This window comes from Talpa occidentalis, unplaced genomic scaffold (genome assembly GCF_014898055.3).
Source record: "Talpa occidentalis isolate TD23 unplaced genomic scaffold, MPIMG_talOcc4v2.1 talOcc4.2, whole genome shotgun sequence".
Taxonomy (NCBI): Eukaryota; Metazoa; Chordata; class Mammalia; order Eulipotyphla; family Talpidae; genus Talpa; species Talpa occidentalis.
Window position 1 is genome coordinate 56,271,254 of NW_023602073.1, and position 20,148 is coordinate 56,291,401.

Consider the following 20,148-nt stretch of genomic DNA (forward strand, 5'->3'; position numbering starts at 1 on the left):
AAGCACTGTTTGCATGACAAATGAGTTGGTAACATTTGTGCAACTCCTTGCAGCTGTGCAGTTCAATATATAAAGAACAAGCCTTTCGGCATCAATACTGGCCCTGTGTATTGTAAGAGGGCTTGAAACTGATGCTTAAACAAAGTTAACGTTACAGCATTTCACAGAGTTACAGTCTACTTCATCACAATGGATCTCAGGGTGATTTAAAAATATGTACTGAACTGGAGCCACCCCAGGTGGTCCCAGTGTGGGCTACTCAGCCGTCCTTGTGTCTGGAGATGCTGCTGCTGCTGCTGCTACATACACCTAGGACCAGATGAGCCTTAGCCCTCCCACCCCATCCCAATCCTTGTCTCCCCACTAATTTAGAACCGACTTCCATGACCTTTTGTTCCTGTGGCCCAGCCTTCTGCCTCCATGTGGCTTCTGATAGTCCCGGCCTTGTCTCAGCAGGTCTGGCAGGCCTCTGGTGTAGTTTGCTGCAGCGGCAGGAAGGCCACAGAGCAGGATCTCTATGATGCCATGCAGATGGGGCAAAGGAGAGTCCTGGAGCCCTTGGTGGCTTTTTCAGGGTTTTATTGAGTTTACTAGGTACACGGCAGGCAGGGGTGCTGGGGAGGCAGAGGTGCTAGAGGGCCAGGAGGCTGGCAGGCCTCCCAACCTCTGGCCAGTCTTTACTATTTCTGGGCTCTCTAGTGTTCTCTCGTGGTGTCCCTGCTTCTCTGCTGGTGCTATTCTCTCGCTTGATCTCCTTCTGGTGGTTCTGCTGTTCTGCTGGCGTCCCCGTGACACCGCCCTTATAAGCCCCAGACTTAGCCCAGGTGTATCCCACCTATGCATGCCCACACCCCACTCCAGGTGCCCGCCATCAGGCATGCATTCAGGATGGCAGGGATCCATCATCAGTACTAATGGCGGGAGGGCAGAAAAGCCTGACACTTTACTTACCCTACACTTGCCATCACTTACACCTCTTTGCCATCAGTGCTTCCCTTCCCACCCCTCGGAGAAGAAATCTCACAATCTGATTGAGAAAATCAATCATTCCTCTCTGCTCTGGGGCCTTTCCTCTTGAGCTCCCTGCTCCCTTCTGTGCTTTCCCTGGAGAGATAACACCTCTGTAGTCCTCTGCCAATATTTTTTGCCCTGAGCCCTGGTACCTGGTGCCGCTTTGGTGAAGTCAGCCCGTTTCGCTCTTCACTTTCCACCATAGGATGCTTCCTTCACTGACTACTGTGTAGACCCCGGAGGGCTCAGCCTCAGTGCTGCTTTGTCTCCCTCTCCTGAATCTGGAGCTGCCCCTGAGGTCCTTTGAGGTCTTCTAGAATCTCCTTTTCTATGTCTTCAATGCGCTGCTTTGGCTGGCCCTGTAGAGTATTAAGGGCAATATTGCAAAGTCAACGGCTGCCCTGTGTGCCCTCCTTTCTCTATCACTTTCTTGTGGGTTCCTTTTTAAGGTGAGTCGCTCAGGCTGCGGTCGGTCTTCTGATTTATTAAAGGCAAAAGAAGAAAAACAAGCTGTAATGTCTAAATCTACTTAGAAACCACATGTTTAGGGAGACAAGGGGGCTGCTATGGGGACGCTTCGGATTCCCGGAGGGCTGCCACGCTGCCTGCGGGTCCTGCTGACCTCTCTCTGTCTCAGCAGAGCCTTACAATAATAACAGCCATAAATCTTTTAGTGGGTTCCATTCTCTTTCTCTTCCTGCAAAAAGCCCTGCACACATTAATCAGGTTCTTAAAGATGCTCAGGGACCATGGACTTGTCCTTGAGCCACCTCATGGTCTCCGTGGCTCTCTCTCTGCTATTCTGGGCTGTCTTTGAAGCATGTCATGGGTGCTGTCACACTGGGGCCCGGGGGCGCTGAGAATGTGGCTGAAAACATGGCATGATGTTTATTGTGTCACAATTTACAATAGCCAAGATATGGAAACAACCCAAATGCCCCAAAGCAGAGGGCTGGATCAAGAAGATGTGGTGTATCTACACAATGGAATACTACTCAGCCATCAAAAGAGACAGACTCATGCCATTTGTGGCAACATGGATGGAGCTGGAAGGGATTACGCTAAGTAAAATAAGTCAGGAGAAAAAAGATAAATCCTGGATGGTTGCACTTATATGTGGAATATAGAGAACCAAATAAAGAGGGGGGAAAAAAGGACAAAACTTGCAAGCTGACCATACGTCTGAGGCATACAGTGGGGGTGGGGGAAGGGTCACAACGGGGGAAGGAGGAGCACAAGGGCCTGTAGTGATGGATCACAGGTGCTGTGGTGGTGGGAAGCTATGGGGATTACACTGGTGGGGAGAAATCCAACATGATCCAAAAATTAAAGATGTAAGAAACAAATGGCAATGAAAAATTAAATATATAAATAAAAATTTGAGGTACCAAAAAAAAAAAAAGAAAAGAAAAGGTGCACCAAAGTGGGTGCAATCTTCGGCTCAGATTTTGAAATGGAGCCAGCACTACCCAACTTTTTATCCCATCCTGGTGCCTCATCTCAGTGCCCCCACGTAAAGGAGGGTTGCTGTTTTCATCTCTGTAGGTCCAAGAAAGGGACAAACAGGGGCACAGAGCCAAGTCAGGATGGGTTTCTTGGGCCAGTGATGTCACCTGCTTTTCATAATCTGTTGATAATGGAACAATGCTTACACTCGTTTGACCACTCTCACACTTTGATATCTGTGGGTAAATGTTCCTTTAGAGCACAGACTACATTCCCCAATGTCAATAACAAATTGTGTATGAAGAAAAATGTAATGCTTTCAGAACATTTTCTTTTGGGCTTTGTCCATGATTAGATTATACTAAATTACAGAGTACAGATATCAGGCAATTACTCTTTGCTTTTAACTATTCAATTTCATGGCAAATCCATGTAGCTCAGTAATTATAAAATCACACCGATGTGGTTACCAAGAAAATACCTCATCATCTCCATCTTGTGGAGCTCAGCGCAGGTCACCCCATAATTACCCATGGTCCTGTTAAGTGTAAAGTACATTCCAGATGAAGACTGGCAATCTGCAACTCTGTAATTGTCAGGTATCTGGAAAGATTCTTGCAGATTTTGCTGGGTAACCCTCCTTGGGATATGAGGAGGCCTGGCATCCTTGAGGACACATTTCTTCTGGGCTTTCTCCCCACCTCTGATCCCAGCGGCGTCCTGGTCCAGGCGTTCTATGGCTTTAACCAACAATGTGTCTTTACCCATTTTGTGCAAACACGGTCATTTTCTCTTGGCTCAGCTCACAGAATCCTGCCCAACCTCCCCCAATTTTAATTTCTTCCAGGGCTGTGCATGTCCTGTAAGCAATCGAGTTCGCTGTCCTGGAAACTGGAGGAGCTCATTGGAGAAAAAGAATTATTTGAGCCGATTGTGTGAGAAATCGAATAGTGGCAGGAGGAGGAAAAACGAGAAGAAAGGAGCCGACACATCTAAACAGGCAGTGGGGGCACTGTGCATACAGATGCAAGTGGAGGCTGGGTCCTTGTTGCGGCTCATTACTGAGAGCACATCACAGGCCACCGTGAGGGTCGTGGACAGTCCTGGCAGCAGTGAGTGTGGCCCGGGGCTCTTCTGCAGGACACAGCACCCTCGCGCTTCCCAGGTGCTGTGCTTGCTGAACCAATTCCCTTTAAAAAAAAAATGCAGACCACCTGGGATGAAATCTTCCAAGGGTCTCTTTTCTCACCTGCCTGTTTCTACTCTGCTATTCAACCCCTTGGGATCATAAGGAAAATTCCTAAGAGGATGCTAGGGAGCTCCTGCCTCAGAAATGCCTGTGTGTGGGGAACGTGGTCTTAGAGAGGGACAGCTCAGAGCAGAGGGTGAGGAAAAGACAAAATCTGTTTTCCACTTGGAAAGAAACTGTGAGCATTTTGTTTTTCTGCTTCTTGGAGTGTGTTACAGATAATGGAGTGAACTGGCATGGTGGAACTCCGAAGGGCCCGGAGAAGTCTTGGATCCTGTTCCTCCCAATCTCATGCTTTATAGATTCCTGTGTCTTTCTTCTTTCTCTCCCCCTGTGCCCTGCTGCAGCCCTTTCTCTCCATTTATTATCTGGTGTCTTGGCCAAATGTCCCCAAACCTCCAGGTGCAATTGGGTTGATCAGCACGCATTGGAAATTGTGTGAAGGTGCTGTGTGCAGGGTGCCATGGAAGCTTTGCATCTTCAGAGCCCCCAGTCAAGGGTCTTTTTTAAGGGCTGGAGTCTTCTTGTTCCAGTAATTACTATCTGTGGCTAAGCCCACACAGTGGTTGGGGCACTGTGTCTAATTGCTGGTAACCTATGGATGGAGGGAGCTGCGGCTCCTCTGTGGCCCCAGTTTATAAATAAATGAACATTCATTAATATAAAATTAAATTAGAATGAAATTTCCCACGTAGTTTTGTTGAGAAGGCAGAAATAAGCGGGTTGGCTGTGTAATTTCACTGCAGATGCTGGAGCATCTCGTCACAAGGTGGTAATAATAATAGTAATTTACTCTTTGCTTGGTGCCCGGGTCCCCAGATCTCAAGGCAGATATCACCTCTTTGCTTTTGCAAAGGCTCATTGAGGTTAAAGGGCTAGCTGGAAGTTAACTCAGCAAGGGGTTGAGAGCAGAGGCCTTAAAACTCTCTGGCCCATTAGACCTTGAGTTCATCAGTAAACAGAAAGTGGACCAGGATTCAGAGACCCGAATTCCAGTCTGCCCTGCCACTGACTCAGTTGTGGGCGAGAAAAGCAGCCAGCTCTCCGGGCCTCAGTTTCCTCACCTGTAACTGAAGAACTGAAGCACATCTTCCAACTCCATGGCTCTAAGTTAGTATTTGAGTTCTAGTCGAAAGTTCTATAAGTTCTATTTGAAAATAGAGCTTTAAAAAGGCACACATTTGGTTAATGTATGCACCATTTATAGCCAACTCCCTCTGAGTTTAGATTTCCCCCCCTTTATGGCATGACCTGAATGTGACATTTGGAAATTAAAATATTAAATAAAAGAGTCATTTCTGCATGTCTCACGCTTTATTTGCTGGAAGGGGATTTCCTTGGGAGAGGGTGTTTTCCTTCTGGATCCAATTGGTAGGCTGTGCAGGTTTCTAGGACCTCCCTCGGATGAGAGAGGGCCCCCAGATCTGTCCACCTTCTCCCTGAAGTGGGTAGGTATCACTTGGCTGTTGCGGGAAAGCAAAAGAAGTTTGCAGTTCAGTGGTGTCAGCTGGTCGGCTTTAGAAAGCATCTTCTAAACCCACTTGCAGTAGGGAGGGAAGAGGGAGGTCCCCAGCAGGGGCGGGTTTTGTGGCCTTTCACTGAACCTCTAGCTTTTTCTATAGCCTGGGGCAAGTTCCTTAACCTCTACTTCCTATGACACTTCCTCTCTACTTCTCTGCTCTCCTCCTGGGGACTGTGAGAAGTAATTGGTGGCTGTTTGTCAGATGAGACCTAGCTTTGCACGGGTAACCTTGAACTAGGCAAGGCCAAAAAGGGCTCAGGACTTCCATCTGCAGAACAGATGAATAAGTGCAGGCTTTTGTGGCCATGCTGCACCGAGGCGTGCTTCAGAGTGCCCACCCAGCGGCAGTGCTGTTGGGGGAGGCAGTGAACTTCTCTGGAGCCCTGGGAGCGTGGGGGTGGGTTGTTTGTTGTCCCTCTGCACAAAGGTATTTGAGAAATGGACCAGAGCCATCAAGGCAGGGCCTTCAGATGCCCCTGACGAGAATTGGCCTCGCTGGCCACCAGCAGCTGTCAGAACCCCCCTACTCTGCAATTAGGCCCCCACCTTGGAGACAGCTGCACTTGCCTGAGAAGACGGTTTCATGGTTTCAAGTGCAAAGCAGAAAAACAAAGCGCAGTCACCAAACCTGGCTCAGACATGCTTCTGGAATATTTACATCAGAGGGGGCGGAGGCCAGATCCCAGCTGTGGCTGCTGAGGCGCCCCACCCTCCCCATACCGTTCTGGGTGGACAGCAGCGCCTCGCTCAGCAGCCCTTCCAAGGCGGCCCGGTACTTTTCCAGCTGCCTGGAGTTCATCCTTATTCCAATTTCCACAGGAGCAGTCAGCTGTGAAATAAGGCAGAGTTAACTAGAAGAGAGAGGCACAGAGAGGGTCCTTAACCCCAGAGCCCCACAGGTGGTAGGAGGGACCACTCGCAGCCCCACTATCCTGCTGATGCCTCCCACCTCCATCCTCTGGGATCCTCTGGGGTTTCAAGGGCCCACAGAGAATTCTGGCACCCTCCCCCCAGGCCTAAGCAGGGGGGTTGGATCCTGGAAGTCACTGAGATCTGCTGGGAGGGGGATCAACAAACAGGGTGGGCTTGGCAAGAAGCCCTTGGCTTTCATATGGGGAGGGAACTCCCCACCCGCTTCTGAATAAGAGTAGCTGACAATATAGAGCTTTCTGATGCCAGGCATCCTTCTGAAGTGTAGTTTAAGTCTTGCAATAACCCTACGTACAATGTAGATGTTATTAGTGTCCCCATTTTGCAGGTGAGGACAAAGAGGTTGAGTAATTTGCTCAAGGCTACACAGGTAAGTAGCAGAGGGAGAAGACATTCCATCTAGGGGACCTGGCTCGAGCTGCGCTTTCTCTAGCACTGTGGGGACACGAGTGACACCCTGGAGCAGCGCTCTAGAGACTCTCCACCAATAAAGTTTGCGCAGGTGAGCCAGCGGCGCTGGATGGTCTTGCCATCATCCCTCACAGCTTTCCCTACTCAGGGTTTTGCTGGACAATCCAACAGGCATATTTGGAGATTCCCTGTCTCTCTGGGGAGGTGTCTCAAGGAGCCTGGGTTCCAGCCCTGCAACGCCGGTCTCTTGCAGTGGTTCTGCCTGTCCACTTTCAAGTGAGGAGTCTGGACTAATGATCCAGAAAGGCCTGTACATCATGGGAGGACCCAGAGGTATTTCACTCCAAGCCTCCTGGGATATGACATGAATATAACATGAAAACTGGAGTGAGTGTCTTCAGCTCGGCCTCAGATGCATTTAGAGGGCAGTTCTGAACAAACACTGCCTTTGCCAACTGTAGGGCTTGAAAGCCAAAAGAGTGTGTGGGAAGGACAGGACACCTCTCCCCCCAGCCCCAGCACAGTATTGCAATAGCTTCAAGGTCACTCTCTGGGCCACAAAATTTTTGACCCTCCAAGTTGTGTCAACCCAATGGGGTTGAAAGAACACTGGCCAGTGGGAGCTCTGCCCTGACTGTGTGACCTTGGCAAGGCCCTCACTCTCTCTAGATGTCTGGCTCCTCTCATCCCAAGCCCCTTTGCAGGGAAGTTCCCCACACTCAGTTCTGGGGTCTCTTCCTCCGTCCACCCCATCCCCTCAGAGATCTTACCTCATCCTGGCTCAAAAGTTCATCTCACTGATAACTCCTACTTTCTCCAGCCCTAACCTCTCTTGAAATCCAGACTCATACTGACCTGCCTGCGCCACATGGTCTGGCCTCACCTCCAGCTTCTCCCTCAGCCCTCTCTGCTCTAGTCACTCTGGTCTTGCAGTCCTTTAGTGCACCAGGCTGACTCCTGCCTCAGGGCCTTTGCACAGGCTATTTTATCTTTCTAGAATGCTTTCCCTCCAGACATCTTCTGGTCACTCCATCCTTCTCTTCAGGTCTTGGCATTAATACCATCTAGTAATGATCCACTCTGATCACCCTATTTAAAATGTAAACAATCCCATGTCCTTTCCCTGCCTTATCTCCCTCATAACACCTGTCACACTATAAAGTTTGCTTATTTATCCTGTTTGTGGGCTATTTCTGGCCCGCCATTGGAGGGTGAGTTCTGTGAGGGCGGAGGATATGTCCCTTTCATTTACCACTCTGTCCCCGGGGCCTGGAAAGCACCTTGCACAGAGCAGGGACCCAGTGAGTTCCCATCAACTGAATAAATCAGTCTGTGAAAGTAAAGAGCCCTACTGGACAGACTCAAGGCTCCTTCTAACCCCCTCACTGTACATCCAACATTGGTGCTGAAGGTCAAGTGCCCTGTGTCTAGATGCTGTAGCTGTCTCCTGGGTTCTTGTCTAAGGGAGGACCTGGCACCTTGTCATCTCTCTCCTGAGGACTGTCGCCGCTTGCTGACTGGTCTCCTGCCTCTGTGCCTGCTGCTCCAGGTCTCGCTAGGTTGGATCAGGTGACTTTGAGCCTCCCTGACATCTTGCCTGGCCCACCAGCCCCTGCCAACCTCTTGCCTCCTTCCCGTACGTCTTGCTTTGAGGCCCACAAACCCACTGGGTACCCGAGGTACAGCCTTTACACTCCATGTTTGTTCTGGCATGTCACATTCAGAATGTCAGGTGACATTCAATCAAATGTCACTTCCCCCAAGAGACCTTCCCTGGCCCTTCCCCCAGCCAAAGTGCCCCCAAACCCACCCTATCATCCTCTATTGTACTCCTTATCTGGCGCCAAAGATGGTTTATTGTCTCATTGCTGGTGTCTGTCTCTCCTGACTAGGAGGGAGCTTGCTGAATGAGGCACCTCAGAAACCCAATAGCTTAAGACCAGCCCTTGGAGCTGCCCCCCAACAGATGAACTTGGCCAGGAATCCCGCCCCTTGTAGTTCAAACATCACACCCAAATTGTTACTGTTAATTAAGTTAAAATGCTGAGAAGAATGGCTGCCCTTCATACATATTAAGTGTGACCTAGATGCTGGGTTCACTATTGTATCCTAGAACATTCCATTCTGGCTAGGGGAACCATCTCCCTGCTCGACTTCTCTGTAGTGTCCCCATCTGCTCACCTTGATAAGTTGGTTTTCTTCTTCCTCTGTGTGCTCCACGGGGACCAGGGGGCCCACCTCCTCGGACCTCTGCTGTACACTCAGGGATTTCTTTCGCCCTCTGTTCTGCTCCCTTTCCTGGGGCAGAGCAGGAAATTGGAATCCACCCTCCCTCAACAACCTCCAGGCCCCTTGTCCCTGTCCATGGTGCTAACTGGCCTGAGCTGCTCACAGGCCCCAAGCACCCCTTCTCCCCAGGTGCTTGCTGCATGAGGCACCTCAGAAACCAACAGCTTAAGACCAGCCCTTGGAGCTGCCCCCCAGCAGATGATCTTGGCTAGGAATCCTTCCCCTCGTAGTTCAAACAGCACACCCAAATTGTTACTGTTAATTAAGTTAAAATGCTGAGAAGAATGGCTGCCCTTCATACATATTAAGTGTGAAAATGCGTCTTTCTTAGCAAACAGCCTATAAAAAAAGTGGCAAGACAGCCTAGCCTGAGAGGGCGCCATGGGGTGGCCCAGAAACTCGGAGTCCCTGGGAGGTGATTTATAAGAGCAAGACAGGGAGATGAATTATGGAAGAACGAGTTTGCAGCTTCTTCATAAAAATCCCGGTGCCTGGCAATTATGAGGAGAAAAACCACAGAGCATATTAATTTAAAGTGTCCTCTCATTGCCATTTTACTAGTTTATAAGTGCTACCAAGTCAGACTGTTCCTGTCCAGCCCCACATCCCGCCTGGCATCCTGCTTGCCAGCTGTCCAAGGGCTGAGGCCAGACGTGCCCCGTGCCCTCGGTCCTTGTGTGACACTCTTGGGATTCGGCTCTGGACCTGCCGTGACACATGGCTGTTCTAGAACAATGGGCAGCCTTTTTGAGGGGGAGCTGGAAGGTGTATTTAGGGGGCCCTCTGCACCTTTTCCCTGCTTCCATGTCTCTCCCTGAAGAAGGGGTGCTTGGTCCAGCTTTGCCCCTGCAAGGACACTGTTTCCTGGGGGAGCGGGTGAGACTCAGGGTAGAAGCGTGCCCTGGACAGTGTATAAACACAGCAGTGGCCAAACCACAGCTCACGCCCTCCCAGACCCCCAACTCAGGTATTTGTCCCTACTGGAGCTCAGTCTCAGAGAGTGGGACATCACAGTCCTGTTGCTTCATCTCCTCAGGTCAAAGAGAAACAAATATTGGCCAGACACTCAGAACCCCTTGGCATCTAAAGCGAGAGGCACAGGAGGCAGGCCCAGCAGCCCAGTTTCCTTAGGCCCTGATGCCCGCGTTCATAAACCTGCCTGGTTTTCTTCTCGAATGAGAAGGAAGTGTTGGGCCACCGCATGGGAAGCCCCTTCTTTGTCATCCTGGATGTTTGCTCTCGCTCTGGTTCCTCCTTCCTTCTCCCTCAAGACCCAAACTCAGGTTTTACTTTCCCCTACAGGCTTCCGAACACGCTCCAGCCCACAGTGATTTCTCCCTCCCCTGAACTTGAGTACTTACCATCAACATCACTTATTGGGCGATTAATCATGTCCTGCCTTGTGACATCTCCCTTTTGTCTTCTATTGTTAGTTAATTTTTCATGTGTTTGTGTCTTGGCTCCCAGGCGCCTTGAAGATGGGCAGATCTGAGATTTCCTTGCGTGTCTGGCCTTTCACCCAAGGCGGCCCTTTGTACACAGGGATGCTCAGCAAATATTTATTGGCTTGTTAATTGAAAATTTCCTCTCAAGTATGGGCAGGGATGAGAATTGCTGTTGCTTGTGGGAGCCACAGACACCTTTGAGTGACACTGGTGGAGTAAAGGTGGCCAGGGAGATGGCTGGAGCTTGGGGTGTGGGTATCTTGTGTCCAGGGTCTTTGTGCTCTCCCTGGTGTCATTAGCATCGAGGATTAAATGTAGGTTTACTGAAAGGGCCCTTGTGACTTTGAGGGAGCGATGCCATATGGTGCTGAGCAGGGCTATGGGTTACTGTGGTGGTGTTGGGGGGTGGGCAGCCAGGGGGGGTCTCTTACCTGCATCTTCTGCATTTCGCTGTAGGTGAAGAGGGGAACAAAGGCTTCTGTCTGTGAGGCCAGCATGGCGACCACATGCACCACCAGCAGGGTTGCCACAGCCTTGCGGGACACCATCTTGGAACTGGACAACAATAAGGAGCTCCTGTCACCAAGTACAATGGTGGACTGTTGTCCTGTCAGAGGCAGGATCGCTCAGCTCTGGCCTGTGCCCACCTGTTGCTGTGTGATCTTAAGCAAGCTGCTTAGCCTCTCTGGACTTGGGCCTGGGGTGGGGCTTCACCAGATGAGCTCAGAGGCTCTCTGCTCCAGACTGTGGAAGCTGACCTAGTGTTATGCAGAGGCCCCCAATCCCCTGCTGTACATTTGGGAAGAAACATTCTACTTGTCAGCCCTTTGCTTTATTTTAGGCGCTGTCTTTTGGGGTCAGCTGGACTCATGTGGAGACCTCGTGTCTCAGAGAAATATATCTCCTATATTATCAATAGCTACACACCGAGATCCAGGAAGTCTTCTCTGCTTCCTGAGCTAATTAGGGTGATGAAGGGATGGGCCCAGGGCCAGATGCTGTTGACTCGACTTCAGAGTACCAGGTCAAGACCCTGGGTGTAGAGCAGAAAGGGCTGCTTTCCCTGCTCTTGTGGAGCCAGAACCAGATGGAAAACTTCAGTGTGGAGCAGTATCTAAGAACTGAGAGTGGGGTTCCCCTCTCTGGGGTCTAGCACTAGCTCTGGACACAAACCTACCACATCTTATGCCCTCCTGGGAGCAGGTGCCCTCTGGGGTGTGTAGACTCATTCACAGGCACTGGGAGCGGGAAGCCTGGCCTTCTGAGGCTGGGGCACTTTGCCCCAGTTCATGAACTGGGGCATGTTGCTCCACAGAAGGCGGAGAAGGGTATCGCAGGGGGCAGGCTTGCTGCGTGTATGCTGGCCGTCAGCATTCCTGTGCTGGGTGAGCTATTGAGCACAGTAGCCAGGTCCCCAGAGCAGGGAGAGCCTCCATGATGGTAGGGCGGGGCTGATTAAGGGGTTTCAGGTGAAGAGCTAGGAGTCAACTCAGGGCTTCCACAAACCTCAGGCTGTGGATTCCATTGGCAGGAGAGGGTCCTGCCCTGGGTTGACCTCCAGACTCCTCTGCAGGTCTAACCTTGATTCCTTCTGGAGAGAATCTTCCAAGACTGCAGGCTTGCATTCTGTCTTTCTTCCAGGACCTGTCTCCACAGCCATCTGAAGCCCCCACAGCTAAGCAGGACACTCCCTGTGCCTTCCTGCTCTCCCGCTGCCCACACTTCTGATTTCCCAATCTGGCTCAAACTCCTTGAGCAAGAACACAAGGGCTCAGACTTCCCAAGCCTTCCTTGCCAACTGTGTACAGATTCCCCTGAAGGTGGGAAGGGTCCATCCTTCAGTGGGTCCATCTTAACCCACCGAAGACCCCTTCTTGGAAGGTGAGGTCCTGTGCAGAGGTCTGGGGTGAGGTGAGAGCTGGGGTGGGGAGGTCTGAATCGCGATTGCTCCCTTCTGTTCGCCTCCTTTCCCCAGAGCCTCTGGGTCCTGGCTCTCCTTCCCAGGGCAGATGGATGTGTCACATTTCCAGTGTCCCATTTCCTTCACAGAGATGCTATAGATCCCTTTTCATTCTGGTGTTCACATTTAATTCACTCCGTAAGAATCAATAAAAACTTTAAATAAAAAAAGGCAAAATCCAATTGCTGCTCATTTTCTTGATCCAACTGGCAGTTGGCATGTCACCTACATTCATTTGTGTTCGGGGAGCTCGGAGTGGGAGAGAGAGCTTTTCATTTACCATGAGGCACTGACTTCCCTGTTCCATCATCAGGGATGGGGTTCCAGCCTTCAAGTGCTCAGCTCTGGATGAGGGACACCTGTCTCCTCCTCCCCCTCCCTAGCAGCCCAGCTAGTCTTGCCTAACTGTGCAGTCTCCTGAGAGACCAGCTTTTTCAAGCAAAGCCTCCAGGCCAGGTGGTGTCCTGTGTCCTCGCTGAGCTCTGGCTTGGGCTCCTGGCCGGCAGTGGGTGGCACCACCCACTCCAAACAACCTCTTTCTTTCCAGGAGTTGCACCCACCCCCACTTCTTTCCAGCTTCCATACCTCAGGGTGGCCCTGCTTTTGCTCACTGCATGTGACTTTAACCTGGAAAATCTGCTCAGGGCTCTGGGTCAGAGCCCACCTAGGTATTCTAAGGCTCAGAGGGACACAGGAGCGTCAGCTCACCCCACAGAGCTCTGGACCAGCGCTCAGGCTGACAACCCTCCCTGCCTTTCTAATAAGGCTACTCACCGATCAGTGACTGAATGGCCTGGTGGAGTCTCTGCTTGTCCTTTGGTGTCAGCTGGTCTGATGGGCCCTTATATACCTCTCCTCCTTCCTAGGAGCGCATTAATCTTTGGCCCCACCTCTGGGGGGCTCTGGGTGGAGACCTGGGATTCTTGGGGCTCGTGGAAACCATGGGCAGAAACTGCCACGCTGTGGACTTCTGGGCTTTTCTGGAACGCCTCTTTCTTCAGTGACAGGGCTTCAGGGAAGCCAGGCCCCACCCAGATGGCACACTCCTGCCCACTCAGAACTCTGTTGCTGCTCAGAGGGGCCTTTGGATGAAAAGCTTTTCTTTCTTGTTACTTAAATATATGATGTTGTTGAGCTTCTCCAGGCCAACTCTTTAGTGATCTGATTCTCTGTCGGCCTGTCAGAGTGCTGTATTAGAAAGATCACTTGTCTTCAGTCTTCCCCCTGAAGCCCCTCACAAAAAGAAAGCACTCAGGAGTGTGTGACAGTCCTTCAGTCAATTAATGAAAAGGAAATGACAGCCTAGACTCATGACCATGGAGCCTTAGAGGCTCTGTGAAGCCAAGGAGATGGGTAAGGTGTATTCTGCTAGCAGTCTTATGGGTTTGTTGCCTGAATGGGGACACATATCCAGGAAATCTTTCCTGGAATTGTGTGAGTCAAATGGTAAATTTAAGATTTATTATTTATTTGTTTATACAAGCACTGGGTACAGTCAGAAGCGTGGGATGGTGAGAGAATTCACCAGAGCCAGAGCGGGGAGCAGAGCAGGCAGAAGGGTTGAAGTACACTGCTGAGGGGAGCAGCGGGCGGCAGGAGAGGTCTGCGCGCCCTGTGGGACCCTCGCCGGCAGCCGGGGATTGAACCAACGCTGCAGAGGCTGCAGGCAGCTTCACAGCCCAGCGCTCAACTGCTGGGCCACCAGGGAGGCCCCTAAATGGTAAATTTAAAGGTTCAAAGGGGAAAGAGTGGGATGTAATCTGGAGTCAGGGCTTGTTGGCAGGTGCAGTTTCTGGAACACAGAGCCCGCTGGGCTCACTCCAGGAATGCTTGACACACATGTTCTCATTAAACCTCAGTGGCCCCACCAGGATGTTGTTCTTGTTTCCCCCATTTTACAGGTAAGGAAATGGAGGTGCAATTCAATAGTTCCTCGGTGACACCACTGTGAGGACTCTTCCTGCTAGGCTCTGATGGGTGGTGGAAGTGGGCAGGAGCGGGGGCTTCTGGCATGAGGGCACACAAGTGCAGAGGATGGCACAGGTTGGGGCCCCCCCAGGAAGGCCTGTGTGGGTCAGGAGAGGATGGGTCTGGGACCCAAATGTGGGGTCCCTTAGAAAGTACTTCAATTTGATGGGGGAGCAAATTGGGGGCCCTTGTGGTAATTAGACAGGCAAAATGTGATGACAGCATCAGCCTGGAAGATCACTAAGAGGTAGTGTACAGGCATCGGAGCAGGGAGAGGTGAGGCTCAGAGTCCCATGAGGAGAAAGTTGGGGCAGGCAGGGTGTGAGGTCTTGAGATCAGGTTGGGCAGAAGCCATTTCCCTCCCTGGCCACTAGCTCCTTCCAGAGAGGTTGCCCCAAACATCCAGATGCAAGCTGCTTCTTGTCCGGGAACCCCTGCTGTGTCAGTCTGTTGGTCTGCTCTGGCTCTGTGCCTTTAAAAAAACAAATGTTTGCCATGTCTTAACCTTGGACTGATTGGAGTCCTGTCCCTATTTCAAAAGGGTCTTTTAAGACGAGATACAGATGTTGGTGGAGGAAAAGTAGCATGAGGGCCAGTAGCATTTGATGAGTCTCCCCTGCTCTGGGAGGCTCAGGGAAACCCCAAGAAGGCTCTTCCTGTACCCAGGTCTCCGGCGGCAGGATGTACTAGCATCTTCACCTCCTGAAGTCTTACCTAGGCCAGGAGTGGGCCAGGGATGGACCAAATCTAGCTTGCCACTTACTTTTACATAGCCCATGAGCTAAGAGTAGATTTACATTTTTAATCATTATAATAATTCAATAATTATTTTAATAATTAAAAAATCAGAATAAAACTAGTACTTAATGACATAGAATTCAGATTCTCATGTCTATAAATAAAATTTTTATAGAAACATGGCCGTCTCTTCCTCTATGTATTGTCACGGATGCCTTGGGACCATGACAGCAGAGCTGACATATTTGTAGACACTGTGGCCCACAAAGATTATTTATTATCTGGCCCTCATAGACAACGTTATTGACCCCTGACCACAACAGAGTCTGGAGAGTGGAAGGTGTGACAAAGAACAGCCAGACTTCACACATGTGTTAGCTTTTAATTGATTTTTTTTAAAGATTTATTTTTATTTATACAAGAACGGGGTACAGGCCATATGCGCGGGAGGGTTAGAGGACTCACCAGAGACAGAGTGGGGAACAGAACAGGCAGACAGAAATACACTGCTGAGGGGAGCAGCGGGAGAGACAGGAGAGGTCTGCTCGCCATGGGGTTGCTCCAAGGCCCACGGGGATAGAACCAGAACTGCAGAGGCTGCGGACAGCTTCACAGCACTGCTCTCAACTTCTGGCGCCACCAGAGAGGCCCCTGTATTCGCTTTTAAAAATCTCTCATGATCCCACGTACCAGGTGGAAAAACCGAGGTAAGACAACTGGCCCAAGATCACATGGCTAGTAAAACAGCAGGGCTCAGGAGTCTGGCTTCAGAGTCCACTGTGCTTTGCTGCCTCCTGACATTGGATGAATGAGCATGCGCATGTCTCCCGCTGGGGGAATTCTACCCAGCTGCCCTCTCTCCCTAAGTCATGGCCCGGCGAGGTGTCTGGGGCTTGACGCAGTCTGAACTGACCCACTGGGACAAGCACAGGATGTTTGTGTGTGTTCTTAGGTTTGGATAGGCCGCCTTGAACCCAGGGAGGGCGGCAGATGCTGAGCCAGGCCAGCCACCGAGCACAAGGAGAAATTTGAAGGTGCTCCCTGCCACCCTTCCCCAACAGAGCTCTGAGGTCAGCACCCTGCCTCTGCTGGGCCAATCTGGGCTGTGGTTCAGAGAAACCTTCAGGACACTCTGCCTGAGAAATGATCAGGAGCCTCTGGGCTGAGACAGGGCTGCAGTGCGAGAGGGGGAGAAGGGCATCGCCGGAAACAGTAAATAACCCTGGATCAATTTTCTGGGCATGAATAGCATTATCCCGATCTCTCCTGTGGCTCAGCACTTCTGATCCAAGCAATTTTCAATATTACAGTATGATATTCTGCAGTTTGGTGTGGAAGGCAGGCAAATCAGGGTTCTCAATGGGCTACTCCTTCTAGTGCAGGGGGGAATGCAGACAAATGCGGGGCACAGGCCCGCTCTGGGGTCACGGACAGTGTTGGCAGCACAAGCTGAAGGACAGAGGGGCATCTCCTTCGTGGTCCCCCTGACTGACGAGCTTGTTCCCATGCTCACCAGGAGCGCACCCTCTCTCCCCGTTCTGTCCGGTGCTGGGCGCTGGGTGTGTGTTCTCCACGGTCACGCTTCGTGCTTCAGAAATGGAGAGATGGGCGGATAACAAGCCTAATAATGACCACTTTGTCTTTTCTATGTACACCATCTCCCCCTGTAAATGCTCAATTAATGGCTATTTCTCCTGCTAGAAACTGGACAAAAATAAAAAGGCACCATCTGATCTTCATTCTCCAGATGGGAATTGCCATGGATGTGCAGTGACTGAGGCCGGGGGAAGGCATAAAGCCTAACCCACGCCTGCAAAAGGAAGCTCACAAAGCTCAGAGGAAATGATTCAAACCACATGTGGGCCCTTGATTGCCTCTTCCTCCCCATCTTGGGCAGAGGCATTAACAGTTTTGCGCTCCTCTCCTCATGACCTTGAAAATATTGTTTGCGGGGTACTGCCATCACATCTTCATTAATGGGCTGGAACAGGGAGGCGAAAGCATGTTAATTAAATTTGCAGATGATACTAAATTGGGAGATGTAGCAAACGTCAGGGAGGACAGAGGCCTAATACAAGAAGACATCAGGAGGTGAGACCCATGGGCGGGAAACGGCCAGGTGGGCTGGGGACATATGTCACCGAGACGTGGAGGACATAGGCTAGGGTGTGGATGGCAGGGAGGGGGCAGCAGGGAAGAAAAGCTGCACCTGGGGCTGGGGGGGGTGTGGAGCATGGCAGCTCAGGCAAGCCCTGTTTCTAGAAGGCTGACTCAAAGAGGCAGAGAATGCTGGCAAGAGGAAGACAGAGCTCAGATGAGCTGATCCAGCCCAAAGATTGCTGGGAGTGCCAAAGCTTAGGCCATAAAGATGACACATGAAAGGTGTCGAAAGGTCAACTTGCCCAGAACACTGGGAGGAATTAAGTGGGCACTGCTCATGTTCAGCAAAGGCCAGGAGAGGCAAGGACCCAGCTTCTTAAGCGCAGGGACAGGGAAGGGGTAGCTGTCGCTCTGCCTTCAAAGTCCTTGATGTCTCTCACAGGTAGAAGTGTACAACTGGGCTCAGGAGCAAAAATACTAGTTGCTGGTGATGGCATTTAAAACTAGGGCAAGCAAAGCATGGAGAGATGTATTTTAGGCAGCGACTGTGCCCTGGCCCAGGGTACACAGGTTTGGGCGACCCTGTGGGGTATTTTTATTCTTTTCCTTCTATGGCTCAGGGTCTTTTTTCGGAACTCATAAATGATTTGTTGAAAAATGATACACGCGGCCACTGTGCACCAGGAACCCCGCGGTAGAGAAATGGTGCCAGTGGAGAGGAAAAGATGCAGACATGGAGAGGGTCCATCCAGGATGGATTCTCAATTTGTCGAGCTTCTTGTTTGTATGTTACATCTGCTACTCAAATTAACATTCCTGCATCTCCAATTTCCTGTTGAGCCCACTCAATGCACACCGACAACCCGGTCCCGAAACAATCCGATAAAACACTTTGCTTTTTGGTTCAGTCTCATGGACTATTGACAGTGTGCACAGAACTTGGGGACTAGGCTGAGTTTACAATAGCATTCCTGCCGACTTCCTGGTCAATACTTCCCCGGGTGGCTAATACACTCCTAGAAATGTCCCGGTCATTGCCTTGCTTCTGGGTTCCCTTTCTATTTATGGGGGTTTATCACAAGAGCTGCTGCTATAAAACTTTGAGAGGAGGTCACATAACTTTTCTCCCAGGGACAGGATGTGGTGCTAAGAGCTGGGTCTCTGGACTGGACTGCACTCAGAATTGTTTTTCTTCTCTTTCTTCTGTGAACTGAGCTGGTGATACCAGGTCTCCTCTGAATTGAATTTTAAGCATATGTATTTATATTTTTCATGGTGATGATGGATGCGTGTGAGGAAGAAGCAGATGGCTTTGGAAGTGACAAATTAATTATAAAGAAAGTTGGTCCTCTCCAAGCCAAGTCCTCTCCTTTCTTTTCAGCTCCTTCAGGGAAGGCAGCTCTTGGCTCCCTGATCCGAGGGCAAGAATCACTAGAACAAAGAGGCCCCGGGACAGCTGACACATTTTCATAAATGATTAAGGAAGTCTGTGGTAGAGAAAAGTTTGTGCTTTCATGTTTAAGAAGGAGAAAAGTCTTGGTAGATGTTTTACGTGGTGTGGATGGAAGCCAAAATCATTTCAAATGTCAGCCTAGTCCAGGGTAGATTCGGGAAAAGGAGCTAGCTGTCCAAACTTTTTCTCTTCCATTGCATCAGCGAACCTCAGTTGTTGACTTCCCAACATCTGCTGGGCTGACGGTTTCTGGATTTGGGGGGCTGCCAGCAGCTGCTAATGGGAGCAGTGGGCCGAACACAACCTTTCCCGTTGACAGCTGTGGCAGTCACAAGAGCCTCCCTCCCACCTGCCTGAGGGTGGGGGAGGGGGAGGATTGTGCTTTCTCTGTGGTTCGGGCCTGAGGCTGGGTGACCGGATGGACAAGTAGGAGGTCTGGGCAATTATGGGGGTAGTGGAGGAGAATGGGTTTACCCCTGAACCGAGTGGGGATTGTTTGCTGTGCAGGGCTGGTGCTCGGAGCTCCAGCCCCTTCGCTGGGGTGTCTGTCTGAGCAGAAACCTGGTCATGCCACCCATGATCATGTGCCCCAGCTCCCTGTGGTCTCACACACCAAATCGGCAGTTCTTCAAATTCAAGCTAGGAAAGCAGGGTTAAGCCAGGGGCACTGTCTTCTGTTTACACTGCAGGATCAGGACACGGGCGGAAGGAATTTGGAGAGAATGGTTTAGATAGTGGCTACTCTTCCCTATGTCTAAATAGGAGAGTTTCCCAGAACAGCTCTGAATATCAGGCCTCGCCCTCCCCTCCCCTGGCAGCGGCCCTCTGTTTTTTTCTTTTGCCACCTCTTAGAATAATATTTTTTCTTGAAAGTGCAACCAAATTATTGGGAAACTGCAGCCAACAATGCTGCAGGACTCCGATAACATCCCCAGGTCTTAGGCAAGACCCCGTCACAGAGCTAATTCATTTAATCATTATTCACTCAGAGCCCGTCTCTGCAATGTTTGACTGTCAGAACTGAATTCTACCCCAAAGAAAAGCTATCCTCAGAGAAGATTTGCAGTTGTTCTTTGTAAGAAGGAGAGAAGAAGGGGGAAATTATTTAAAATAGACACGTGTAAGCTCCCAAGGGATAGGAGGCATAAATTGCAAGAACAGCTCCAATCAAACTTGAATCCTCCCGGTTTAGGATTTTACTGAGGAGGATGGAAAATAAAAGGGAACTGAGTATCCCCACTCACTTCCAAGTCACATCAAGGCAGTCATCTTGTGACAGGAAGATTACCTGCAGGAGGGCTGTATTTGATGTGAAAAGGGTTAACGTCATCTCAGTAGATTAGAAATTCTCTGCGTTTCTGAGGAGTGAAAGCAAATTCAGAGCTTTTACATGAAAGGAAGTGCGTGAGCAGTTTTGACACTGGAAACGAAGGGGGGAAGTGGCCAGATTGGCTTTGTGTTTAAGACACAGGTTCATGGGGTCGGGAGTTTTATTGTTCTCATTTAGGGATGGCCTGTGGGGAGGCAGTGGAGGCAAAGGTAGGACTATGTTAAAAGATTCATGCGAGGAAATCAATGAGAAGTTCACGGTCATCCAGCCAGTGCTGTGCTGTGCTGGGCCCTGGA

General features: G+C 50.5%; 1 protein-coding gene across 1 annotated transcript; it reads right to left on the bottom strand.

The window, feature by feature from the left end:
- Positions 1-5,161: 5,161 nt before the first annotated feature.
- MLN (motilin) lies at positions 5,162-10,851 on the bottom strand. Its single transcript, XM_037518701.1, has 4 exons — positions 10,735-10,851; positions 8,751-8,867; positions 5,949-6,057; positions 5,162-5,169 (listed from the first exon to the last, which is right to left on the bottom strand). Exons 1-4 carry the CDS (start codon positions 10,849-10,851, stop codon positions 5,162-5,164), a joined length of 351 nt encoding a protein of 116 aa, XP_037374598.1.
- Positions 10,852-20,148: the final 9,297 nt, after the last annotated feature.